Source organism: Lynx rufus, unplaced genomic scaffold (genome assembly GCF_022079265.1).
Source record: "Lynx rufus isolate CCGP_SWC_20201006 ecotype Redwood Valley unplaced genomic scaffold, mLynRuf1.p SCAF_12, whole genome shotgun sequence".
Taxonomy (NCBI): domain Eukaryota; kingdom Metazoa; phylum Chordata; class Mammalia; order Carnivora; family Felidae; genus Lynx; species Lynx rufus.
This window is the reverse complement of record NW_025814826.1, coordinates 2,772,823-2,800,262: the sequence shown is the minus strand read 5'-3', so window position 1 is coordinate 2,800,262 and position 27,440 is coordinate 2,772,823. Positions and strand designations below refer to the sequence as shown.

General features: G+C 40.9%; 1 protein-coding gene across 1 annotated transcript in view; it reads left to right on the top strand.

Annotated features, from left to right (window-relative positions):
- Positions 1-27,440, top strand: part of PRKDC (protein kinase, DNA-activated, catalytic subunit) — a 205,897-nt gene that overhangs the window by 105,959 nt on the left and 72,498 nt on the right. Inside the window, exons 49-60 of the mRNA XM_047073912.1 lie at positions 7,180-7,323; positions 8,840-8,991; positions 9,547-9,678; positions 11,166-11,277; positions 13,944-14,068; positions 14,154-14,303; positions 15,734-15,907; positions 16,574-16,672; positions 17,676-17,883; positions 19,794-19,983; positions 21,569-21,781; positions 26,911-27,023. Coding sequence (XP_046929868.1) covers positions 7,180-7,323; positions 8,840-8,991; positions 9,547-9,678; positions 11,166-11,277; positions 13,944-14,068; positions 14,154-14,303; positions 15,734-15,907; positions 16,574-16,672; positions 17,676-17,883; positions 19,794-19,983; positions 21,569-21,781; positions 26,911-27,023 — 1,812 coding nt within the window. The remainder of the gene's footprint in view (positions 1-7,179; positions 7,324-8,839; positions 8,992-9,546; positions 9,679-11,165; positions 11,278-13,943; positions 14,069-14,153; positions 14,304-15,733; positions 15,908-16,573; positions 16,673-17,675; positions 17,884-19,793; positions 19,984-21,568; positions 21,782-26,910; positions 27,024-27,440) is intronic.

The window sequence follows — 27,440 nt, the reverse complement described above, 5'->3', positions numbered from 1 at the left end:
CTGAACTTGTTCACACATGTGGATGTGAGTTGCCTCTGAGACATCACTGAGAGATTTCCTGGGGTGTTGTGCGTGTCGGGGGCTCAGGAGTGACTAGGGGAATGGTTTGCAAAAGATGTTCCAGAGGCTCCGTTGTCTTACAGAAGAAAAGATTAGAACTTGCGTTTACATTTATTATTAAAATTTCAACATTTATTTATTTTCTTTATATATATTTTTAAGTTTTTATTTAGATTCCAATTAGCATACAGTGTAATATTAGTTTCAAGTGTAGAATTTAGTGATTCAGCACTTAAATACAGCACCCAGTGCTCATCACAAGGGCCCTTCTTAATACCCTTCACCTATTTAACCCATCCTCCCCCCCCCCCCCACTTCCCCTCTGGTTTGTTCTCTGTAGTTAAGAGTCTATTTCTTGGTTTCTTCCCTTTACCACCCCCCAAGTTTTGTGTGTTTTTTTTTCTTAAATTCCACACATGAGTGAAATCATATGGCGTTATCTTTCTCTGACTAAATTATTTCACTTAGCATATTGCTCTCTAGCTCCGTCCCCATTGTTGTAAATGGCAAGATTTCATTCTTTCTTACAGGTGAGTTTTATACACACACACACACACACACACACACACACACCCCATCTTCTTTACCCATTCATCAATTAATGGACACTTGAGCTGCATGTATTTCTTGGCTGTTGCAGATAATGCTGCTAGAAACATCAGCGTGCACGTATCCCTTTGTTTGGGTTTTTTTTTTTTTGTTTTTGGTTTTGTTGTCTTAAGTAGGCTTCAAACCCATTGTGGAGCCCAGTGCAGGGTTGAACTCATGACCCTGAGGGTCAAGACTTGAACCAAGATCAAAAGTCAGATGCTTAACCAACTGAGCCACCCAGGAGCGCCTGCATATATCCTTTTGATTTAGTGTTTTCATATTCTTTAGTTAAATACCCAGTAGTGCAATTGCTGGATCATAGGGTAGTTAGTTCTATTTTTAATATTTTGAGGAACCTCCATACTGTTTTCCAGAGTGGCTGCACCAGTTTGCATTCCCACCAAAAGTGTAAGAGAGTTCCCCTTGCTCCCCATCCTCTCCAACATTTGTTTCCTTGTTGTTGTTTTTTAATGCTTATTTATTTATTTATGTGAGAGAGAGAGAGAGAGCATGTGTGAGCTGGGGAGAGGGAATCCTAAGCAGGCTTTGTGCTGTCAGCTCAGAGGCAGACATGGGACTCGATCCCACGAACCGTGAGATCATGATCTGAGCTGAAACCAAGAGTCAGACTCTTAACCAACAGAGCCACCCAGGCACCCCTCTGTGTTGTTAACTTTAGCCATTATGACTGGTGTGAGTGAGGTGATATGTCATTGTAGTTTTGACTTGTACTTCCCTGATTGATGAGTGATGTTGAGCATCTTTTCATGTGTCTGCTGGTCTTCTGTAGATTTCCTTTGGAAAAAAAGCCTATTCATGTCTTCTGTCTATTTTTTAACTGGCTTATTGTTTTTTTGGGTGAATTTGAGAAGTTCTTACAGACTTTGGATTCTAGCCCTTTGTCAGATAAGTCATTTGCAAACCTCCATTCTGGAGGTTGCCTTTTAGGCATAGGTTGCCTCAACAAAGCTAAAAGGCAACCTTTGGAATGGGAGATAATTGTAAATGACATAGCTGGTATCTAAAGTCTATAAAGAACTTCTCAAAAAACAACCCATTTAAGAAGTGGGCAGAAGACATGAATAGACACTTTTCCAAAGAAGACATCCAAAAGGCTTTTTAGTTCTGTCGATTGTTACCTTCACCGTGCAGCAGCTTTTTTTATTTCAATGAAGTCCCTGTACATTTTTGCTTTTGTTTCCCTTGCCTCTGGAGATAATATCTAGTAAGAAGTTCCTATGGCCGATGTCAGAGGTTACTGCCTATGTTCTCCTCCAGGATTTTAATGGTTTCCTGCCTCACATTTATGTCTTATATCCATTTTGAGTTCCATTTTTGTGTATGGTGTAAGAAAGTGGTCCAGTTTCATTCTTCTGCATGTTGCTGTCCAGTTTTCCCAGCACCATTTTTTTTAAGAGACAGTCTTTTTCCTATTGAATATTCTTGCCTCCTTTGTCAAAGATTAGTTCGCCATATACTTGTGGGTTCATTTCTGGGTTTTCTATTCTGTTCCATTGATCTTTGTGTCTGTTTTTGTGCCAGTACCATACTGTGTTAATCACTCTTTCTTTGCAATACAACTTGAAGTCCAAAATTATGATGCCTCTAGCTTTGCTTTTCTTTTTTCCAGATTGTTTTGGCTATTCACGGACTTTTGTAGTTCCATACAGATTTTAGGATTATTTGTTCTAGCTCTGTGAAGAACGCTGGTGTTATTTTGTTAGGGATTGCATTGAATGTATAGATCGCTTTGGGTAGTAACGATATTTTAACACTGTTTGTTCTTCCTATCCATGAGCATGGATGGAATGTTTTTCCATTTCTTTGTGTCTTCCTCAATTTCTTTCATTAAGTTTTATAGTTTTCAGAGTACAGATCTTTTCCCTCTTCGGTTAGGTTTATTCCTGGGTATATTGTGGGTTTTGGTACAATTGTGAGTGGGGTCAATTGCTTGATTTCTCTTTCTGCAAGTTCATTATTTGTGTATAGAAATGTAACCGGTTTCTGCACATTGATTTTGTATCCTGTGACTTTACTGAATTCATTTATCAGTTCTAGCAGTTTTTTTGGTGGAGTCTTTTGTGTTTTCTATGTAGAGTATCATGTCATCTGCAAATAGTGAAAGTTTGACTTCTTCCTTGGCTGATTTGGATGCCTTTTATTTGTTTGTGTTGTTTGAGTGCTATGGTTAGGACATTCAGTACTATGTTAAATAACAGTGGTCAGAGTAGACATCACTATCTTTTTCCTGAACATAGAGGAAAAGCTCTCAGTTTTTACCCATTGAGGATAATATTAGCTGTGGGTTTTTCATGTATGGCCTTTATTATGTTGATGTATGTTTCCTCTAACTCTACTTTGTTGAGTTTTTGTCATGAATGGATGTTGTACTTTGTCCAGTGCTTTTCTGCATCTATTCAAAGGATCATATGGTTCTTATCCTTCCCTTCATTAATGTGATGTATTACATTGATTGAGTTGTGAAAATTGAACCACGCTTGCAGCCCAGTTATAAATTTCATTTGATTGTGATGAATCACAATTTTATTGTATTGTTGGATTCAGTTTCCTGATATTTTATTGAGTATTTTTGCATCCATGTTTATCAGGGTATTGCCTTTTAGTTCTCTTTTTTAATGGAATCTTTTTCTGGTTTCAGTTAAAAATTTCAACTTTTAAACTTATTCATTTATCATACAGATCTTCCTTGACTTATGATGAAGTTATATCCCAATAAACCCAGCATAAGTTGAAGCTATCATAAGTCGAAAATGCATGTAGTACACCTACCTTGCTGAATGAACATCATAGCTTAGACTCACCTACCTTAAACATGCTCAGAGTGTTTATGTCCATCTGTAGTTGGGTAATATCATCTAACAAAAGCCCATTTTATAATGAGGTGCTGAATATCTCATGTAATTTATTCAGTGCTGTGCTGAAAGTGAAAGCCAGAGTGGATGTATGGGTACAGGATGGTTTTAAGTGTATCAGTTGCTCACCCTCGTGATAGCATAGCTGACGGGGAGCTATGGTGCAGGTGCCGCTGCCCCTGCTCAGCGTCTTGGGGCTATCATCCCACACACTGCTGGCCCAGAAGGTAAAAGTTCAAAGTACAGTTTCTACTGAAAGTGTGTGGCTTTCACAGCATGATTAAGTCCAAAAATCTTAAGTTGAACCATTGGAAGTCAGGTACTGTCTGTAGTTTAATAATAAAGAAGTTTGTGGAGATCGGGGGAAGATGGCGGCATAGGAGGACGCTGGGCTCACCATGTCCTGCTGATCACTTAGATTCCACCCACATCTGCCTAAATAACCCAGAAAACCGCCAGAAGACTAGCAGAGCGGAGTCTCCCGAGCCAGGCGCAGACGAGACGCCCACGGAAGAGGGTAGGAAGGGCGGAGAGGCGGTGCTCGCTCCACGGACTGGCAAGAGGGAGCCGGGGCGGAGGGGCGGCCCGCCGGCCAAGCAGAGACCCTGAGTCTGGCTGGCAAAAGTGGAAGGGCCGGATGGAGTGTGTTCCGACAGCAAGAGGGACTTGACATCTGGAAGGTTATAAGCTAACAGCTCTGCTAGGAGAGCAGGAAGGTTGGAGGACAACGGAAGGGAGAGTGGCTGAGCCCTGGGACGACAGAGCTCAGTTTGGTGGGGAACAAAGGCCCTTGCCAGTGCCATCTCCCTCACCCATCCCCCAGCCAAAATCCCAAAGGGAACCGGTTCCTGCCAGGGAACTTGCTTGCACCGCACAAACGCCCAACGCTGTGCTTCTGTGGATCCATCCCTCCGGAGGGTCTGACTCCCTCCCGGTGCCGCAGGGCCCCTCCCGAAACGGATCTCCGAAGGAAAAGCGAGCTGAGCCTGCCCCTCCTGCCCCTGTGCACCTTGCCGATCCACCCCAGCTAGTACGCCAGATCCCCAGCACCACAAGCCTGGCAGTGTGCAAGTAGCCCAGATGGGCCACGCCACCCCACAGTGAATCCCGCCCCTAGGAGAGGGGAAGAGAAGGCACACACCAGTCTGACTGTGGCCCCATTGGTGGGCTGGGGACAGACATCGGGTCTGACTGCGGCCCCACCCACCAAGGCAAGTTATTCAAGATAGCACAGGGGAAGTGCCCCACAGTTCTGCACCACTCCAGGGACTATCCAAAATGACGAAACGGAAGAATTCCCCTCAAAAGAATCTCCAGTAAATAACGACAGCTAACGAACTGATCAAAAAGGATTTAAACAATATAACAGAAAGAATTTAGAATAATAGTCATAAAATTAATCGCTGGGCTTGAAAACAGTATAAAGGACAGCACAGAATCTATTGCTACGGAGATCAAGGGACTAAGGAACAGCCAGGAGGAGCTAAAAAAATGCTATAAATGAGCTGCAAAATAAAATGGAGACCACCGCGGCTCAGATTGAAGAGGCAGAGGAGAGAATAGGGGAACTAGAAGATAAATTTATAAAAAAAGAAGAAGCTGAGAAAAAGATAAAAAAAATCCAGGAGTATGAGGGGAAAATTAGAGAACTAAGTGATGCACTAAAGAGAAATAATTTATGCATAATTGGTATTCCAGAGGAGGAAGAGAGAGGGAAAGGTGCTGAAGGTGTACTTGAAGAAATAATAGCTGAGAACTTCCCTGATCTGGGGAAGGAAAAAGGCGTTGAAATCCAAGAGGCACAGAGAACTCCCTTCAGACGTAACTTGAATCGATCTTCTGCACGACATATCATAGTAAAACTGGCAAAATACAAGGATAAAGAGAAAATTCTGAAAGCAGCTAGGGATAAACGTGCTCTAACATATAAAGGGAGACCGATAAGACTCGTGACCGATCTCTCTACTGAAATTTGGCAGGCCAGAAAGGAATGGCAGGAGATCTTCAATGTGATGAACAGAAAAATTGTGCAGTCGAGAATCCTTTATCCAGCAAGTCTGTCATTTAGAATAGAAGGACAGATAAAGGTCTTCCCAAACAAACAAAAACTGAAGGAATTCATCACCACTAAACCAGCCCTACTAGAGATCCTAAGGGGGATCCTGTGAGACAAGGTACCAGAGACATCGCTACAAGCATGTGGGAATGCAAATTGGTGCAGCCGCTCTGGAAAGCAGTGTGGAGGTTCCTCAAAAAATTAAAAATAGACCTACCCTATGACCCAGTAATAGCACTGCTAGAAATTTACCCAAGGGATACTGGAGTACTGATGCATAGGGGCACTTGTACCCCAATGTTTATAGCAGCACTGTCAACAATAGCCAAATTGTGGAAAGAGCCTAAATGTCCATCAACTGATGAATGGATAAAGAAATGTGGTTTATATACAGAATGGAGTACTACGTGGCAATGAGAAAGAATGAAATATGGCCCTTTGTAGCAACATGGATGGGACTGGAGAGTGTTATGCTAAGTGAAATAAGCCATACAGAGAAAGACAGATACCATATGTTTTCACTCTTATGTGGATTCTGAGAAACTTAACAGAAGACCATGGGGGAGGGGAAGGAAAAAAAAAAAAAAGAGGTTAGAGTGGGAGAGAGCCAAAGCATAAGAGACTCTTAAAAACTGAGAGCAAACTGAGGGCTGATGGGGGGTGGGAGGGATGGGTGGGTGGGTGATGGGTATTGAGGAGGGCACCTTTTGGGATGAGTACTGGGTGTTGTATGGAAACCAATTTGACAATAAATTTCATATATTGAAAAAAAATAAAAAATAAAAAATAAAAAAAATTAAAGAAGAAAAAAATAAAACTATACAACAACAACAAAAAAATAACGAAGTTTTTGTTTGTAATTTACAAATAAATCAATACATACATGGAGAGTGTTCGAACTTTTTTTTACTTATGGGGTGTATAAACAAAGATTTGAGACCACACAGATTTAAGCTGTGAGAGTAGTCCCTGAGGAAACATATTTAGTAAAAACAAAGTGGCGAAAGTTAAGAAGATAGGTAGCTTGAATTATATCTTAATCTGTTTGTTTGCATCAAAATAGCATTATCGTGTAGTTTCTAAAATAAACTAAATTGAATTTAGAATATGGGTACATTTTCTTTAGATTTCAGAGGTCTTGAGAAAATGAAGTCAATAACACAATGACTTCTATAATATAAGAAATGAAAGAACATCAGCCACATGCATCTACCTAATTTTTATATTCTCGTTTTTCATATACTCTATGCATTTGCATAAAATAACAGTTCTCTAGAGCTGCATATTATTCAGATAGGATAAGATTGATAAAGAGTACTTTCATTTTGATTTTTAAGAGCATAGTTATATCAGGTTTTCAACAAAGAAAAGATCAGAAGTCCATTTCCCTTGAATTGTGGTTTCAAGGACCCATGAGGAGAGAATTCAACAGAGAATCTGATCTGATGAAGCAGGGTAATTGTTGGAATTTACATCTGTTTTGGATTTAGGTCAAATCATAATATTAAATTTTAGCTGATGGAGGTATATGTTCCTAAATTAATAATTTGGTTATTCAAAATAATTGTTTTGCTGTTTGACTTTTAAATTCTCTTCCAGGTCTTTCGCCCTTATGCAAAGTATTGGCTCAGCCCCTTGCTGCAGCTGGTGGTTTCTGAAAACAATGGAGGAGAAGGAATTCACTACATGGTGGTCGAGATAGTGGTGACTCTTCTTTCGTGGACAGGAATAGCTACTCCTGTGGTAAGAATGGACACGTCTTTTATGGAGTGCTATGTCAGTCTCTTGCTGATATCATAAACAAATTGATGACAGATAATCCAAGCTCCTCTTAATGACTTAAGAGTCACCATTTTTAACATTAATCGTCATATTGCTGTGGTGCTGTTATACTAAATGGCTTCATACTGCTTCAGGTCTGTTTTCTTAGATTTCTGATTTCTTAGATTTCTTTCGATAATGCCTCTGACTTTGCTTTTATTTTTAAGCTATCAGGTATTTATTTTGTTTGTTGCTTTTATTTGCTAGGACCTTGGAAACTAGACTAATGATTTCTTAAAAATAAGTGTGAAATAAATGTCAGTAGACCCTGAATATTAGGTCTTGAAAACTTCTGTTGTAACTAAAGTCCGTGGATGTTTTGGTATTTGTTTTGCCAGCTTACTTATTTCCCTAGTATTGACATGGGCCCATTAATGGTTGAAATTGCCAAAAAAGTAACCACCAGGTGAATGATACTGTGTCACCCTGAGGCAGTCTCGTGGCTTCCACCAGTACAGATTTGTGTGCTCTGGAGCTTTGCCATTCACATAAAGACATTAGCACTAATAAGGTATAAGAGTTTTCATGTAGTAATATTCTGAGAACATTCCTTACTAAACATAATATATGGACATAGAGCTTTTACATGCGTTTATATCTGGATGTGCCTGTCTTATTTCACAGTAAACCAAATTTAGATTTCTTAGCTTTAAGGTGATAAATGTTTTCATGTTATTAAGCAGAGTAAAATTATTTTAGTATTTAGTTTAACTTAGGAACCATTGGGAAAGATTGAGTTAAATGTCCGGTGCATGGCTGAGTTTGAGAGAGCCGAACTGCTAGGTGTCAGAATAGCTGCATAAAGCAATGAGTCAAAGTAAGAATCAAGGGAAGCCTTTTGTCACTTGCGGTAGAGGCTAAAGCCAGAGGAAGTGGACTCCCCTTGTCCGTTTCCCCCATGGAACATTGCAACTTAGTCTGGTCGAGGGTCAGGTGGTTTAGCACAGATCTGGGGGGTCATCTCACTGTTGAGGGACCCCTGAATTAAAGGCTCCAGCAGTTTTATGGGACCATAAAAGGAGTCAGAAGAAAAGTGTTTTCACAGTCGCCCTTCCTCTTATAAGGAGCTGTCTCAGCAGAGACGCCTGGAGAAGATGAAGAGAAATGAAGGTGCCAGGGTTACGAGTGCAAATATGTGACAAGCATGACCAGTCTGGGGGGTGGAGGGTGGATGGCTAAGGGTGACTGTATCTACCCTTGGAGACTGCAGAGCCCTGGCTGTGTTCCAGCCTGGTGCCAGAGGGCAGCTTGCCCATAAGGCCTGCCAGCAAAGCCTTTGTCATTGCCTGTGGTTGTCCTTGAAAAATCACACATAGGTTTTACACCAGAAGCTTCAGTATACTGGCAGGTTTCTTTTATAAATGGACTGTTGGATTAAAAAAATGCTTTTCCAGAGTGGAATGCTACATATTAATACAGAATTTCTATACCTTTTTAGGGGGTCCCTAAAGATGAAGTGTTAGCAAATCGATTGCTTCATTTCCTAATGAAACATGTTTTTCATCAAAAAAGAGCTGTGTTTAGACATAACCTTGAAATTATAAAAACCCTTGTTGAATGCTGGAAGGATTGTTTATCTATCCCTTACAGGTACAAATTTACTACATTTTGCAGTATTGCTTAGACATTTTTAAAATGTAGCATGTTGTAAATGGTGATTACAGTGAAGTTTACTTGAAATGATAGAAGGAATATAATTTGAAATTGAATCATTTGTAAGGGTACAATATTGCTGCTAGTACAATCCTAGCCTCCAAAGTTTGATGAAGCACCTCTGTGCGGTTCATTGCCTCCAGGTGGCCTGCTCCGTCTCCCAGCTCACCTCTGGCCCAGCAGACACTGGGCATATGGGGTACACTCTGCCCTTCATCGTCCCAGCGCAGGGGTAAACTGTCGGACTGCGCAGCCTGAGGCAAGCTATAACTTTCCAAAGGTTTCAGAATCAACTAACAGAGGATTGGGGCAAGTAGATCATAAGAAATACAGACTTGCTAGAATAACTTGAATGTATACAAACAGGGTATTAGCAAGAAGGGTGTTAGTCGTGGGGAAAGATAAGGTATTTCTCACCCTGCAAATTATCTTCTTGCTGTGCTTATTTTATCATATGATAATCTGTACTTGTCCTTTATGCTTATGTTTCAGGTTAATATTTGAAAAGTTTTCCAGTAAAGATCCTAATTCCAAAGACAATTCAGTAGGAATTCAATTATTAGGCATTATAATGGCCAATAACTTGCCCCCCTATGACCCAAAATGTGGCATAGAGAGCATAAAGTGAGTATCAGGGGAGTTTTGCTTTGCTTCTTTTTTAGATTAAAGTATATGTGAATTGGATTGATGGACTGGAGTATGGTCTAATTTTTTCATAAGTTTATTCATTTTGAGAGAGTGCATGTGCGAGTATGAGAGGAGCAAAGAGATAAGGAAAGAGAGAGAGAATCCCAAACAGGCTCCAGGCTCCACACTGTCAGCGCAGAGCCTGATGTGGGACTAAAACCCGTGAACCATGAGCCCGATGTGGGGCTCAAACCCACAAACCGTGAGATTGTGACCTGAGCTGGAACCAAGAGTCCGACGTTTAACCAACTGAGCCACCCAGGTGCACCTAGTTTTTATAAATTTAAAGACCTAGACCCATGTTAAAAATATTTCTACCAGAATTTAGTAAGTTGGGCTTAGAGGTCTTTTGGGAGAAGAAATATGTTAATGGAATGAATGAGGGAAGTTAAGTTTTTCAAAGTTAGTATTTTTTTTTCAATTGTGTTTCACCAAATAGGTGTTAGGTATTTTCTTTCTTATTTTCTACAACTGCATTTTCAGCATTTGCCCCCAAACCAGCATGAGCTCTGTGGGACCATTCATGACAGGATCATGGATGGATGCCTGGGCCCTGGTGCTGCCCTGTCGCTGTGCTTTTTGCCTCAGCTGCAGCCCCTGCTCCCTCCGTCGGGGCCTTTTGTGGGTGGGGGTGAACGCAGCCCGGCGTCTGGAGGGAGGGCGCTAGTGAGCTAATCCTCTACCATCACTGACCGGTCCTTCATTGTCCTACTGTGTTAGGAGTTCTGAAAAGTCAGCATTCACATTATGGTGACTGTAGATTTCAGCATGTCCCTTCCGAGCTTTTCCCGTTTCTTTGGAAGTGTCTCACTCCGTCTGGTCGGTCCTCCTGTGTTAGCCTCCTGGCACCAGTTCCTCCATTTGCCTGCTATCATAGACAAACAGGTGGCTCCATGAAGAGTCCATGGGAAATAGTTTGCTTTTAGATGAGTTACTGTTTTTGAGCTTTGATTCCCCCAGTGACAAGCGTATAGAGCTTCTCTGGAACTGGAGGCTAACATTCTGTGGCCTACAGAGCCTGGAAGCGTGGACTGGTGCTCACTCTCCTTCTCATTTATTGTCCTCCTCTTGTCACAGCAGTCAGTCAGGAGGTGTCAGGAAGTCATGAGGCTTTCAAGGGGTGTCAGTAAGTCATGATCTTGGTTAGTAGCTTTTTTTTCACTGCAGTGTTTTTTATAGTATCCAGCATCATGTTTTGCTTTGACTACAGCAGGTCCTGTGTGATTGAACTGTGGACTTTCATGTGCCTTCCTGGTCATGATGTCAGAGCCTTAAGTACATCTTGATATATGTTTTCACACAAATAATTTGGATCATGTTCTATGTTTAGTATTTTCTCAATTTATGGCACGAGGAGCAAAGTTGTTATATTTTTATGTCAACAGAATGTATTATTTGATGCATATTTTCTGTATTTGTTACAGATACTTTCAAGCTTTGGTCACTAACATGTCTTTTGTAAAATATAAAGAGGTGTATGCAGCAGCCGCAGAAGTTCTAGGACTTATTCTTCAATATGTTACCAAGAAAGAAAATGTAAGTGTGTTATACAATTTTAAATAAATAGTGCTTTTTCAGTTTTGATTTTTTCTAACACTTGTTATTTATATCCTCTATACTGTAACAAACCAGAGTGGGCATTCTGCATTTATTAATACTTGGCTTTTTCCTAGCTTATATAGTGCTCAATTTTTTTAAAGAGGACATAGGATTTTTAAAACACTTGGAAACTTGGTAAACATTTAAAGATGGGTAACTTGCTTATATTGTGAAAGCCAGGAAAGGATTATTTAACCAGCTTTCATTCCTCTGAAAGTAGTGTCAGGGTTTCTTTTGGAGCAAATTATTCTGGTGGATACTTGCTATGGTTAGGGCTATGTTAACTAATAAAATACTCCATTTCCAATCTGGGACGTAATATAGTTATCAGACAGGACAGGGCACTTGTGGGAGCCTTTCTCAGTCTTGGGAGCCCTGCCCACTTTCCAGGATTGTTAGAAGAACCCAACTGAATCTTTCAGTGCAGTGTACGTTCAGAGTACTACAGGTCTCCATAGAATATAATTATTACAGATGTATGTAAATTACATGTTCTAACTTACTTGAAAGTAGGGTAGTGGAGTGATGCTTCCTGCTACACTGCTGTTCTCCTGTGGTTGGTTAGTGAGGGGCTGTGTGTTTTGGAGCCTCCAAAACCGCTGTCACTCATTGTGATGATCCCTTCTTGCCAGGTCTCATTGCAGTGACACAGTTGATCATTCCTCCTGATTCCCTTTGTCACTGCTTCTAGGACACTCTCTTGGCTCTCTTCCTATTTTCCTGGCTGTTTCCCTTCCTTAGCTTCATGTTTCCCGGCTACCTCTCCAGCTCTGATGTTGGTCCTCTTCTTCCTTGCTCCCCTGCCAACCATCTAGCCTCCTGGCTTTGAAAACTGCCTATGTGTTCATGATTCCCAACTTCCTATCTCCAGTCCACATCCTCTCCTGAAAGAAAAGGTGGAGAGTGGAGAGTGGGCTACTTTCACTGTCTGAGTGGATGAGGAGTAAAGGATTAGGGAAGTTGGGAGGTCCCGAGGGTACCCAGAGTACCCCAACAGTGTATTGGGCCCCTGCCCATTTTGTCAATTAGGTATCTATTTGGGTTTAAATTTTTTTTCTAATGCTTATTTATTTTTGAGAAAGATGGAGGCAGAATGTTCATGGGTTAGGGGCAGAGAGAGAGGGAGAAACAGAATCTGAAGCCCGCTCCAGGCTCCGAGCTCTCAGCACAGAGTCTGACGCGTGGCTCGATCTCACGAACTGTGAGATTACCACCTGAGCTGAAGTCGGACGCTCAACCAGCCGAGCCACCCAGGCACCTCAGGTATCTATTTGGGTTTAAAAGAAAATTAAATGAAGGGAAATAGACCCACTTGGGGAGGTCAGTCTTCGCTTATAATTTATTTTAGGAATTACCAGCTATTTTTGTAAAATAATTTTTTTTTTGAGAGAGAGTGTGCGCAAGTGGGGAGGGGCAGAGAGAGAGAATCTTAAGCAGGCTCTACACTGTCAGTGCAGAGCCTGACATGCAGGGTTCAATCACAGCGACCCTGAGATCATGACCTGAGCCAAAATCAAGAGTTGTACACTTAACTGACTGAGCCACCCAGGCACGCTTAAAAATTTTAAATTCCGAATTACCTTATTTTTACATGATTCTAATATCCTTAGATGTTGGGTTTCAATTTACATAGTATGCTAAGTTTTCAGCACAGATGGAACAAATTACAGTAGATCCCAAGTTTAATGTCTCTTCACTTAAATTTCAAGTTAGTGGTAATGATAAACACTTTGGTTTTACATTGTTCTTTTCTGAATATAAAATGGTATTGATTTAGTGTAGAAATTAGAAGAACAGAGTAAAATATAAAGAAGTTGGTGAGAATCAGTCCTATTCCAACCACTGAATTGCTCTTGGCACCTGAGAGGTAGTCTCCAGTTGTCAGTATATATGTGCATGCGTTTGTCTTCTGTTGGTTACCTGTATTATAATGTTGGTTATGTATGTTGGTCAGTTACATATGTTGGTTATCTTATTGGCTGGTTCTGGGCTCTGGGGGTGTAGCCAGAGCAGTCCTGGCCACCCCCCCTTCTCAGGAAGCTAACATTTGATGAAGAGAAGCAGACAATACATAGACAAATCTGTCATCATTGATAGTAGTACATGATGAAGAGAAAACAGGATATAGGGAGGTAGACAATGGTGAAGGTGGCTTTTTAGATAAAGTTGCCTGAAAATTCTGGTTTGTGTGAATATTTGACCAGGTATGTGAACACTGGCATCATAAAATGTATTTACACAGCGTTTGATCACTGATTTTAGTTCAGCTTCTCAAATGACTTTTTAGCAGTATTTTGGGTGTGAAAAGGAAGCACCAGTCTTTATCAGCCTGCCATCTGACAAGAGCTAGATGCCACCAGTGGTGACAGCACAGAGCAGTCATGGCTGTGGCCTGGCCTGCCTGAACTCACAGCCCCAGAGCCTCTTGTGTCCAGTGGTTAATGTGCACACTCCTGGCACTGTACCTTGTGAACACCTTTACCTTGTAGGTGATGGCATTGGACATCTTCCATGGGTTCAATTAACTGTTTAAGACAAACCTGTTTTCAGTAACTAATGTAAATTTTGCATTTGTGTATTTGACAAGAAACTTAATTTTTCAGATACTGGAAGATTTGGTGTATGAACTGATTGTAAAACAGTTGAAGCAGCATCAAAATACGATGGAGGACAAATTTATTGTGTGCTTGAACAAAGCTGTGAAGAACTTTCCTCCTCTTGCCGATAGGTAGGATATCAGTCATGGTGGACGTCCTGTTGTGGGAGAGGGTCTGCGACGGCCCTCTCCCTCATTGGCCATGTCCACTGGTTAGGTTCATGAACACTGTGTTCTTCCTGCTGCCCAAATTTCATGGGGTGATGAAGACTCTCTGTCTGGAGGTGGTGCTGTGTCGTGCAGAGGAAATAACAGATCTCTACTTACAGTTGAAGAGCAAGGATTTCATTCAAGTTATGAGATATAGGTGAGTGCAAAGCCAGCCCTGTGTTCTCAGATGCAGCTGGCACATAAAATTTTGATTTGTTCAACTGTCTCCTTCAACTCAGAACTTGTAGGTTTTCATAAAATATGTATTCGTTATATACGACTATGTGTATGTGTACATCTCAAGATAGATAAACTTAAAAATATATACTTGTTAAATTTTAATCAGAATTAAAAGTGGTGGGGCCTGCCCCTCCTGCCTTCTTTAACCTGGCACCTTGGGGAAGCCACATCTCAAGTGTTACCTAAGGCTCTTCTCAGATTTAAAATGCATGATTTTGAGTTCTGTACCATTTTTTCCAGCTAGGAGGCATCCATTATTTGTTAAAATTGTTCATTTATTTTCAGAATCACATTATACTAGTTTTTAATATTTTTTTTAAAGCCTATTCATCCGTTTTGAGAGAGGGAGTAGGGGAGAGGCAGAGAGAGGGAGAGAGAAAATCCCAAGCAGGTTCCATACTGTCAGCACAGAGCCTGATGTGGGGCTCCATGCAGGGCTCGAACCCATGAACTGTGAGATCAGGACCTGAGCCAAAATCAAGAGTTGGACACCCAACCGACTGAGCCACCCAGGTGCCCCCCATATTATACTATTAAAATAGGTATGAAAAGAGATGCTGTTGCTCACAATATTTTTATTTCTCTGTACTGTTTTCCAGCCTTGTCTGTGGACGTATTTTTTTACATGGGGATAAATTATTGATAAATATAGAGTGTGCCAGTAACAAAGAATATATGTTATGGTGCCGTGATATCCTTCATTAGACATTTACTGAATATCAACTGCATGTGAAGCATTAAGCTGGGAGCTGTAGGAGGAAAAGATACATAAAATAAGGAAATAGACGTGCACCTTATTGGGGGCTCAGACTAGCCTTGACTCGTTGTATGACCTGCCAGGTAGCCTGAATAGCACTTGAAATCATTGTTTTAAAATCATGAAATCCTTTATATTTAGTTTATGTTGTTTGACATTTCGGATTTTTAAAAAATGAACTTTTATTTTGGAATGACTTAATATTTACAGAAAAGTTGAAAGACAATACAGAAAATTCCCACATACCCTTAACCCACTTTTTCCATGTCACATAATTGTGGCATATTTGTCAAAACTAAGAAATTAACATTAGTACATTTACTAAACTAGATTTTATTTGGATTTTATCAGTTTTCCCACTAATGTCCTTTTTCCATTCTAGGATCCAATACAGGGTACCATATTGAATTAATTTGTTTATTTTTAATACTGTAGCTCATGATAATTTTTTAAGATGTAATTTTTATATTTCCATTATAACAAATTTTGAAATACAGAACAGCACAAAGAAGAAAAAGTTACCTGTCACATCTGAAAGTATAATAAAAATTATTAAATTGGTATGTTTTTAAAACCCTCTCTTACTGTAGAGATGATGAAAGACAGAAAGTGTGTTTGGACATAATTTATAAGATGATGGCAAAATTGAAACCAGTAGAACTCCGAGAACTTCTGAATCCTGTTGTAGAATTCATTTCTCATCCTTCTCCAGTGTGTAGGGAACAAATGTATAATATTCTTATGTGGGTTCATGACAATTACCGGTAAGCTCTACATTAATTTTTATATTACTTTTTTCAAGGGAGCATTTGGGTGCCAATAGCTATCTGGAGTAGATTATAATAAGTAATAAAATGTTTAAACATTTTTAAACGTAGGATTATTAATTAAAACGAGTTTATTTTAGTATATTGACATGTATCCTTATTTTAATTCATTTCATGTATTCGTGAGAAATATTCAGAATGTGCAGTTTTTGGTTGAGTTAATACTGTAATTTGTTTTTACAGTTCTCCTTTTAAGATCTGACAAAATTAAGAAAATGAACTCTGTGGGATGTCTTCATCCTATAGGACTGCCACCACAGCACTTCCCATGGGGTCTGAGTCCATCCTAGGACCTCTTAACGTTCCCAGGGAACCCCTGCAGCCCTACTCCCATTACCCCCCCCCCCCCACGCTGTCCTGTGCACGTGAGCCCTGTCACACTGTAGGAAGGGTGATGACAATCACCTGGATGGGCTTGCAGAGGCACCAAAGGAAGGTGTCAGGGTATGTCCGTATGAGGGTAGGTTCTGCTATGGTTTGGGAAGTTAAAGTTCCACGGGAAAAGCCAGATTATTTTACTTTAATCTGGTTGGTGTTATTACGGTTGAACAAAAGTGATAAGAAGACAATATTAATGTTTTGTCATTTTGTTATTTTTCTCAGAGATCCAGAAAGTCAAGCAGATGAGGACTCCAGGGAAATATTTAAGTTGGCAAAAGATGTGTTGATTCAAGGGTTGATCGATGAGAACGTTGGGCTTCAGTATGTGTTCCTCGAATAATAAGGCCAAGACAAATAAATTAGGGATGTTTCTTTCTAGACTAGCACTGAGTATTTGTCCACAGTTTTAGAATTATATTTATAGTATTAGCATTTTCTATGCTTCCTGCATTCATGATGTTTAATAAAAATGTATTTTGAATCACATTAAGACTTAAAAATTCTGACAAGTGATTTTAATAAAAAATTCTTGAAAAACTGTGGGTAAAGCTCTCTCTGCTCACACAGTGAATTAAAGTGTTTCAAAATAAAAAAATCTTTAATGCTGATTATTATGTTTCTCATTTAACTCATGGTTGAGATCACACCATACATATTAATATTGAATGAAATGTTTGAAACTTCAGAAGTAGGAGGAAACTATAATGATTATATAGGAAAATACAAATGATTGTTTTTCTCTAAAATGTCTATTCTAAATTTTATGAGTGTTTTGTTAAGTACTAATTATAAAAGAAGTGTCATAAGCTTTTTGTACGATTCTGTATATCAATTAATTTTCCATTCTGTCACAATTTTAAACTCATTTTTGCTTTTCAAATTACATTTGGATTTCATAAGCATTCATAAATTGTAAAGCCTAACCTGGCTCTTAACTAGTTTCAGTTTTGAATATTTTATGGCACTAATTTTTGGAGTGAATTGTTTTAGCAAGGCAGTGAAGGATTTTATATAATTTCTTAAGGTGTTTTCTCAGTTTCAAAATAGCTAATATTGTATACTCATCATTGAAAACTTCCCAGATAATAGAGATAAGAATAAAATCATCTAGTTTTTCACTGATGCTGAAGTTTGGAATATTCCCTTCCTTCAGTGCATATTAGTGTTCATAACTCATGTTACACTCTTGATACAATTTTGAATGTGGTTTTCCTCATGTTAAGGTTTATAGGGGTGAAAGACTATCTTCTCGACATGACACCATGTGTAGGGCATTCTTTCTCATTTGACAATATCTGAAAAATCTTTCCTCTCTGCTTTTCAGGTTAATTATTCGAAATTTCTGGAGCCATGAAACTAGATTACCTTCAAATACGTTGGACCGATTGTTGGCACTAAATTCCTTATATTCTCCAAAGATAGAAGTGCATTTTTTAAGTTTAGCAACAGATTTTCTGCTTGAAATGACCAGCATGAGCCCAGATTATCCAAACCCTGTGTTTGAACATCCTCTGTCAGAATGTGAATTTCAGGTGAAGTATTTGTCTCTACAATAATAAATATTATAGGGGCGCCTGGGTGGCTTGGTCGGTTAAGCGTCCGACTTCGGCTCAGGTCATGATCTCACGGTCCGTGAGTTCGAGCCCCGCGTCGGGCTCTGTGCTGACAGCTCAGAGCCTAGAGCCTGTTTCAGATTCTGTGTCTCCCTCTCTCTGCCCCTCCCCTGTTCATGCTCTCTCTCTGTCTCAAAAATAAATAAATGTTAAAAAAATAATAATAATAAATATTATAAGCTTTTCCTATCTGTTAGTCAGCAAACATTTTCTAATAGAGTTAAACTGGCTGTCTTTGTTTTATTGAGATATAAGTGACATGTTAGTTTCAGGTATACAACATACTGATTTAATATTGGTGTGTACTGTGATGTGATCACCACGATAAGCTTAGCTAACATCCATCACCATGGAGTTACAGACTTTCTTTCCTTGTGACCAGAACTTTTAACATCTTCTCTTTTAGCAACTTTCAAATATACAATACATTATTATTATTATTATTATTATTATTATTAATTACATTATTATAACTACACGTTATATCCCCATGACTCATTTGTTTTTTTAACTGGAAGTGTGTACCTTTTGGCTCCCTTCACCCATGTCCCTTTCCCCCATCCTCTGCCTCTGGCAGTCCCCAGTCTGTTCTCTATATGTATCAGTTCAGGCTTTTTGTTTTGTTATTGTTGTTTTTTGGATTCCACGTGTAAGTGAGATTCATGTGGTATCTGTCTTGCTCTTTTTGATGTATTTTACTTTGCATAATGCCCTCAAGGTCCATCCATGTTGTCACAGATGGCAAGATTTCCTTCTTTTTTATGGCTCAATAATATTCCATTGTGTGTATGTGTGTATGTACGTATATATATGTACGTACACACGCACATATATGTATCTATGTATGTATACACACACACACACACACACACGCACGCACATCACGTCTTTATCCATTCATCCGTTGATAGACCACAAAAGTTGCTTCCATGTCTTGGTTATTACTAATAAGCCAGCATAGAGATGCATATATCTTTTCAAGTTAGTGGTTTTTTTACCCAGAAGTAGAATAGTTGGACCTTATGGTATTTCTATTTTTAATTTTTTGAGGACTTCTATACTGTTTTCCATAGTGGTTGCACCAATTTACAGTCCCACCAGCAGTGCATGAGGATTCCCTCTTCTCTACATCCTTGCCAACACTTGCTGTCCCCTGCGTTTTTGAGCATAGCCATCCTGACAGATGCGAAGTGATGACTCATTGTGGTTTTGATTTGTGTTTCCCTGGTGATTAGTGATACTGGACTTCTTAGTTTGTTTGGAATACTCACACATCCTTTCTGAAACACTTCTATTTGCTTTAACCTCATCTGCTCACACTCTCTTCACATGCTCACACTTGTCCCCCTTTCAGCCTCCACTTGGATTTTCCTTTCGCCATAATACCATCCCCCTTCCCCATCGGCACCCCCCAATCCATTTGGTAGATGCTAAGGTTGTGCTATCTCTCGGCAGCCTTAATGGCCTGTGATGATTGAAATAATAACAGTTGTGCTCAGTTCGTCTATGCCAAGCCGGGCAGCATAGCCTGACTTCTCAGCTTGCTGCAGCTGTGGTGCCATTATTGGGTGTGGCATTAAGCCATTTCATGCAGAATGTGATGGAAGAGAAAAATGGTTTTCCTCCCCCAATACTAATTAGTATATTCTAATTGGCAAATAATTTATTTAAAATTTTTTAATTTGAAGGGGTTCTTCTTCAGCTGTTTCCCACACAGATATATGAAATTATATACCTGTCTGCTAATGGCACCATTGGATTTTAAATAAAATTATTTCAGTGTTGCTAAAGAAGGACCATGATTTCATTCGGAACTCTCTTACGTGCAGGAATATACCATTGATTCTGACTGGCGTTTCCGAAGTACTGTCCTCACTCCAATGTTTATTGAGACTCAGGCCACCCAAAGTGTTCTCCAGACCCGGACCCAGGAGGGATCCCTCCCAGTTCAAGGAGCGATGGCTAAGCAGATACGGGCCACCCAACAGCAGTATGACTTCACACCTACACAAACTGCAGGTACCTGTCAGCCTGAACACGTGCCTGCTTTGCACCAGGCAGTATGATCTATGGAAGCAGCCTCCGGTGCAAGAACATTGGCTGTAAGAGTAGTGAAACAGTAATAGAAAAAAGTGGTAAGAACCACAGAAAAGTCATGTCAGTCAAAGGAGAAAAGGATTGAAGTTCCTAGAGGTGTCAAATTCTTAGAGTTAGAAAGTGGAAGGGGGCCTCTAGGGGTTGGGTGAGAGGCAATAGGGAGCTAGTATTTAAAGGATATGTATTTTAGGGCATCTGGGTGGCTCAGTCAGTTAAGCGTCCAACCCTTGATTTTGGCTCAGGTTCATGGTTGTGAGATCGAGCCCCCCATCGGGCTCCAGCTTAAGATTCTCTCTCCGTCTGCCTCTGTATTTCCCCCGTGCAGGCTTGTGAGTACATGCACATGCATTCTCTCTCTCTCTCTCTCTCTCTCAAAAAAAAAAAAAAAAAAAAAAAAAAGATACGGAATTTTGTTTGAGAAGGTGGAAAAGCTCTGGAGGTAAATTGTGGAGATGGTTGCCCAACTGTGTGAATATACCTGATGCCATAGAAATGTACACTTCAAAATGGTTAAAATAGTTAATTTGGTGTTCTCTAAATTTTACCACAATAAAAAAAGTTGAAAAGGATTATTTTTGACTGGAAAAAGCAAAAGTTACAGTACATTTATGTTTTGCTTTGGTTTTGTCCAGAAAAGTCTGTTTAATGCAACAAAATTAAAATCCTTTATCTCAAAAGCAAGTATTGAAGAGCTAAACCAAAATCATTTACTGTGTTTATGTTATTAAATTTTTCTTTCTTAAATTGTTCACCTGTTTCCTTTGATCTGCAAAGTACAAGTTGTAGAGTAAAACACGTAAATCATTTCAATTTATTTATTTTTTTTTTAACTATTATTTATTTTTGAGACAGAGAGAGACAGAGCATGAACAGGGGAGGGGCAGAGAGAGAGGGAGACACAGAATCTGAAACAGGCTCCAGGCTCTGAGCTGTCAGCACAGAGCCCGACGCGGGGCTCGAACTCACGGACCGTGAGATCATGACCTGAGCCAAAGTCGGACGCTCAAACGACCGAGCCACCCAGGCGCCCCGTAAATCATTTCATATAAATATTTCACATTTTTCCTTTATATCAATTTTTTCATGTCTGTTGGTTCTGGAAGTAGGATTGATTTGAATAATTACCATGGATATTTTATGATATTGATGTTAGAAGACATGGATCTTAGTACCTTATAACACAGAAAAGGTGTTACTGCTTGAAGGAGCAGGTGGAGTATTTTCCTGCTTCACAAATGAGGACCCTGAGGCCCAGACGCCTGAGCTGCCTCGGGTCGCTCACTAGTAACTGATAGAACTTCTGCCCACTGTCTCTACCCTGACATGGCTGTCTCCCTGGAGGAGCTGTCCCCATTCCTATGGCAGGTGAGCACACAGAGGCCCCAGGTGTCATCCCCAGGATGCGCACACCTTGTGTCCCACGGTGTGGCTCCCAGTGTGGCAGGTGCAGTGGTGTGGTGTGGGTATGGCAGGTTGTGCAGAGCTGAGCATGCTGTGACATTTGCAGATGGCAGAAGCTCCTTTAATTGGCTGACTGGGAGCAGTATTGACCCGCTGATGGATTATACAGTCTCATCCTCGGATTCCTCATCTTCCTCCTTGCTGTTTGCCCACAAGAAGAGTGAAAAGGCACAGAGATCACCCTTGAAGTTAGTGGGCCCTGATTTTGGGAAAAAAAGACTGGGACTTCCAGGGGACGAGGTGGATAACAAAGCAAAAGGTAAAGTAAGCTTGCTGAAATGTGTTTAAAATAAGTTAATGCGGAGGCTTAAAGTGCGTTTCTGACTGCATTCACAGTTCCTTGTAACCTGTAAATAAAACCATTAAAATTTAATTCAGGGGCGTCTGGCTAGGTCAGCGAGTACAGCATGTGACCCTTAATCTTGGGTGTTGTGAGTTTGAGCCCCATGTTGGGGGTAGAGTTTACTTTAAAAAAAAGTAATAATAGTAATAGTAAAATTTAATTTAATAAATGGGCATTTGCCATGTTGAAAGCCTAATTTTAGGTGGACCAGAAAAAGCTATAGAATAAACTGGACTCAGTCCGTTCATGTGGTGACTCTCTGAACATCAGGGCTTGGTAAGGCAACAGGTAGGTGATGCTGAGATGAGGCAGAATTAGCAAGTCTCAGAGAGAGAGTGAGAGAGCACCAGAAAGGACCTGAGGAAGAGGCCACCTTTGGGACTAGCCTTGTGGACTTGGGTGTGGGAAGAGGGAGGGTGAACAAGGACCAAGGCAGGAAGTACGGAGCATGTTTGGGAAGTGGAAGGGACCCAGGTCAGCTCGAGAACATGTACTGACTGGCAGGCCCTGTGGCAGTCTGACCAAAGTGGTGGTGTGGGACATGCCCACTGGGAGCATAGAGCAGACAGCTGGGGATATGGAGGCAACCACAGCTGTCTGTAGTGACCCAGACAGACAGCAGGGGTGTCTCCTTAAGGGATAACTCCTTAAGGGGCCCGCATGGAGCAGCATGTGGGTTGCCCGAGGGGGCCTGGGAGGTTGAGGTCACAGGCAACCTCCCGCATACACCCAGGGTCCCAGTGGGGAAGATGAGGGGAGACGCGCCATGGGGGCTGCAGGGAAGTGCTGGCAGAACACGCAGACCCCATGCTGAGGGCCAGGGTTCAAGTCAGCTCTTTGGGAGAAGGGCAGCTCTGGGAGTGAGTGAAAGCCCAGAGGAAGAAGGTGGAGAGACAAAAGGTCCCAACATAGAACCTTGGGCAAATGCCAACCTTATGAATTCAGGTATAAAGAAGTAAAATCAGGAGCAAGGGTAAATTCCTTTTATTTTTAAAAATGTTTTTATTAAGTTTTTGATTTTATTCCAGTGTAGTTGACATACAGTGCTGTTTTAATTTCAGGTGTCTACTATAGTGATTCAGCCATTCTGTACATCATTACCCAGTGCTCGTGATGTTTTAAGTACTCTTAATCCCCTTCTCCTGTTTCACCCATTCTCCCCACCTCCCCTCTGATATGCTTTCTTTTATTTAAGATTTATTTTTAAGTAATCTCTACACCCAACTCACCCAAACTCACAACCCCAAGATTAAGAGTTGCATGCCCTAGTGACTGAGCCAGCCAAGTGCCACTGGTATGCTTTATTTTAAATAAGGGTAAATTCCTTTTAATGGAATCATAGGAACTGAACACATGCATGAAATGCTTTCCTCGCTTCCAACCACTCTGTTTTGCATTTAGTCGCAAATCTGTAGCCATACACAACTCTCTGGATTGTAGGAGAGCTAAATCCAGCCTTCTTTTGCTTAGCACTCTGGGTTTGAAGGGAGCTCATGAGCGCATTCCTGGTATGCCCTGACCCTGCTCGTCTGCCTCCCACCAGTCTTCTTTCTTTTATATCTTCTTCCTCTGCTGTTTCTTTGCCAAACTGTCTTCCAGCCAGAGTGCATGGCTCTCTGTCCTTCTGTAACTTTGACAATGAAAGCCCCAAAGTTAAAATGAAGTCCCAGAGTGACTGTCACCTTCCCATGGTTCATGAATTGTCTTTCACACCCTTTGTACTTGCTCACCCCAAACCCATGGCCGTGCACCTTCCCATAGGATTGTCGAAGAGGTAGGTGTGCATCTGGGGCAGCCTCCAGTCCTGCTAATGCATGGTGACTGCCTGTGGCCAACTCTGCTGAACGGGCAGGAGGCTCAGGAACAGGGAAATGCTGAGGATGCATAGTCCACAACTCAAGCTGTTGAGCAGTGTTTCCCTGTCTTCACTGACTTTGTATAGAAATTAAGGCGGTAAGAGGTGAAACCTAACTTTTAAACCATTTTCCTTAAAAGTTTTATATATGAATTTGAAAAAGCTGGAACTGAGTAGGTAAAATGGGTACTATTAGCTATCCATTTTAACTTGATTAATATATTTGATATTTGATATCCCCTTGTACCTTTGTTGATGTAAAATATTTTGCACACTGTCTTCTTTGGGGTTTATGTATTTTCTTGCCTAGAGAGGAATATTTGAAATTCATTAAAATATGGTGGGGGCACCTGGATGGTTCAGTCGGTAAAGCACTGGACTCTTGATATTAGCTCAGGTCATGATCTCACTGTTGTGAGATCAAACCCTGCATTGGGCTTTGCACTGACAGCGAGGAGACTGCTTGGGATTCTATGTCTCCCTCTCTTTCTCTGCCCCTCCCCTGCTCACACACTCTCTCAAAATAAATAAAGAAACTTTAAAAAAAAATGGTAAATTAATCCTTATTGTGATACTATTTATTATCCTTAAAACTTAAAAATTTGAAATTGTAACCTAATTAAAATACCATCATTTTCAACCATTATTTTAATTCTTTATTTCAGTTTCCTTTAGTTATTTGTATTAGAGTAATACATGCATGTAGTTTAAAGAGCCAAATACTTTGCCAAAGCTTGTTAGAAGAAACAGTAACCCATTCACTCCTGAAATCATCGTTGTGCTATATGCTAACTAACTTGGAGGTAAATTTAAAAATTAATTAATTAAAAAAAGGAAGAAGGAGAAGAAGAAACAGTAACCATACCCGTTTCCCCAATTCCAGACACAACCACTTACACCCTTCCATAGCTCCGAACACTATTTGTATATTACCACCCTGCCTTTTTCCTCCCGTCCAGTATGAGTCGTTCTCTTTTGGCTTTTGCATTATGGACAATCGAGGTCTTGGCTCCAGCTTGTCTGTTACCCCCGTCCACCACACACACGACAGTGAATTCGTCCTGTGCTTTCCTCCTGGAAAGGGTTATGTCTTGGTCTTGGTTTCATCATATTTTCCTCTTATTTTGGCTACATAAATATTATTTGTGTTCAAGCTGTAGTGGTACTGTGACTATGTTTCTTGTACAATAATTTTTTCTGGGCATTAATAATTATTTTGGTTTAGATTCCTACATATTTATCACTTGTTTTCCTCTGAATTATCTTTTAATGTGTCCCAACGTATAAATGTTTTATCTTAAAAAAAAAAAAAATCTTCCTGGAGCTTTTGGGTTGCCCTGTTCCAGGCTGCTTGCTCTCGGAGTCTGTTCAGCCATGGTCTGGACACCCTGCTCATCCTGAGGGTCTCTTCACCTCTCCTGGATCTGATTCTCCTTCCTTGGTGTGTTCCTTCTTTCTAGTGGATCACCTCCCTGAGTAGCTTCCTGAGAAAAAGGGTCAGAAACAGTAAGCTGTTGGGTCTTTTGGGTTTTTTTTTTAAGTTTATTTATTTATTTTGAGAGAGACAGAGTGTGAGCAGGGCAGGGGCAAGAGAGAGGGAAAATCTCTGTATTGTCAGTGCAGAGCCTGGGGGGCTCAAACTCACTAAACTGTGAGATCTGTCCTGAGCTGAAGTCAAGAGTGGGATGCTCAACTGATTGAGCCACCCAGGCACCACCACCCCCACCCCCCCCACCCCCCCCCACCTCCCCCTGCCCCAAGCTGTTTTTGAAGCCTTGATGCCTTACGTTGCTTTTGATCACACTCACCCCTGCTGGGTAATTTAGCCATAGAATTCTGAGTGTGAACATGTAGTCAGGGTTTCCTAGTCCCCAGGGTTGGGTAGGGAAACCTGGTGGCATTCTTTGTGTTGATCCTTTGTAAGAATTGTATCCTTTCTCTGCAGTAGATCTTAAGAGTTTTAGGAAATTTCACAAAAGTGTCCTTTGGTGCATGCAGGTCTGTTTCAGTCCAGTTTTCTGGGCACAAGGAGGGTCTTGTCACATTGCTAACTCATTTTCCAGTTTTGGAATATTTTTTCTTGGATAATTTTGTTGATGATTTCCTCATCCCAGTTTTATATTTGTAATCCTTTTGCTTGGATAGCAGACCTTCTGGATTACCTTGGTAAATTTCTCGTTTTTTTCATTTTGCTTTGTATTCTGGGAAATCACTTCAACCTTACCTTGTAATTCTTGCTTTTAAGTTATGATATCATATTTTTAGTTTCCATGAGTTTTTTATGTTCCCTGAATGCCCTTCCAGTCCTTGATCCACTGTTGCAATTTCTACTCTTTTTGATAAATGATAAGTTTTTGAAAAATTTTTTTTCCCGGATGGGCTGCTTTCAACGGTTGCTCTTTGCCTATTATTTATTTTCATTTCTGTCTTTCATGTTTGAAGGTTTCCTCACAATGTCTGGTGACTTGGCTTTTCGCTTATATTCCCAGAAGGGGCACTCAAAAGGCATTTGGAATAGCTGCATGTTGGGCGTGTGGAGGTCAGCCTAGACCAGGACGTGGAACCCCCTGATGTGTTGATACTTTGGTCTGTGCTTTTGCGCTGGTGGATTACCCAGAGGCAAAATCTCCAGTCTCTTGCCTGCAGGCTTTAGGCCAGGGTGCCAGCACTCTTGGAGGCCAAGAAGGGGGAGGCACTGCAGGTTCCGGAAGCCCTTGTGGTCGCTGGTGGAATAGTTGCTCTGCCTGCAGCCATGCCGCCCTGTGCACCCATGGGCCCTGTGTCCTCTCCCAGGCTATCTTCCTGCAGCATGGTGGGCAGGGGGTGAGGGCATTGCTTTCTAACCACACCTCCTGCTGTAGCTTCACTTTCCTCCCTTCCCCTGGAGGTGCCGGGTGCTGCCAGACCCTGAGCCTTCCAGGTCTTCTCCACTGTCATTGCTTTGTCCCTCGTTCTCTGCATGGTGGCAGTGGGTTCGGCTGCGTAGTTATAACTTTCTATTCTCTAGCTTCCAAAACTGATTAGTGGTCTCCTGTGCTGTTCTCTGTCATTAAAACAAACAAAACAGAACAACTGGATGAAAGTAAAAAATGGAGATAAGCAAACAATTCCACTTTTAGAAGATTCTAGAAAGGAGGTAAAGCCAACTGCGAATTGGCCATCTGTAACAAACCTGCTTTATATTCTTCAGGTACAGACAGTCGGGCAGAAATATTAAGATTACGCAGGCGATTTATAAAGGACCAAGAAAAGCTCAGTTTGATTTATGCCAGAAAAGGTGTTGCTGAACAAAAACGAGAGAAGGTTTGTATCTGTTTTGAGAATTTGGTCAGAAATACTTATTTTATATCAAAGAGTATATACTAAGGAAATAAGCTTCCCATCAGATATTTGTTCCAAAACAAAATTACAGAAGCAGCCACTATATGAATTAAAGTTCCTCTGAACCAAAGATTAGTCCTGTAACGTAGATGCAAAGGACAGTCGTGACTCACTGATGAAGTCGCGGGAATCTTGGAATGGGACCTGTGTGGGTAGTCCCATGAGTCTGCGGTATGGTGTGGCTCACAGGCACTGCTGCGACCTCACCTCTGCCCTTTATCTCGGACTCTCACTGCAGTCTGGCTTTGTTCTTCTCTGTGTACAGACTGGCTTTCTCCATGTGGTGGAGATGGACGCAGCCCCCACTCATTCCTGAATCATCTTACAGCTTTAGCCTCT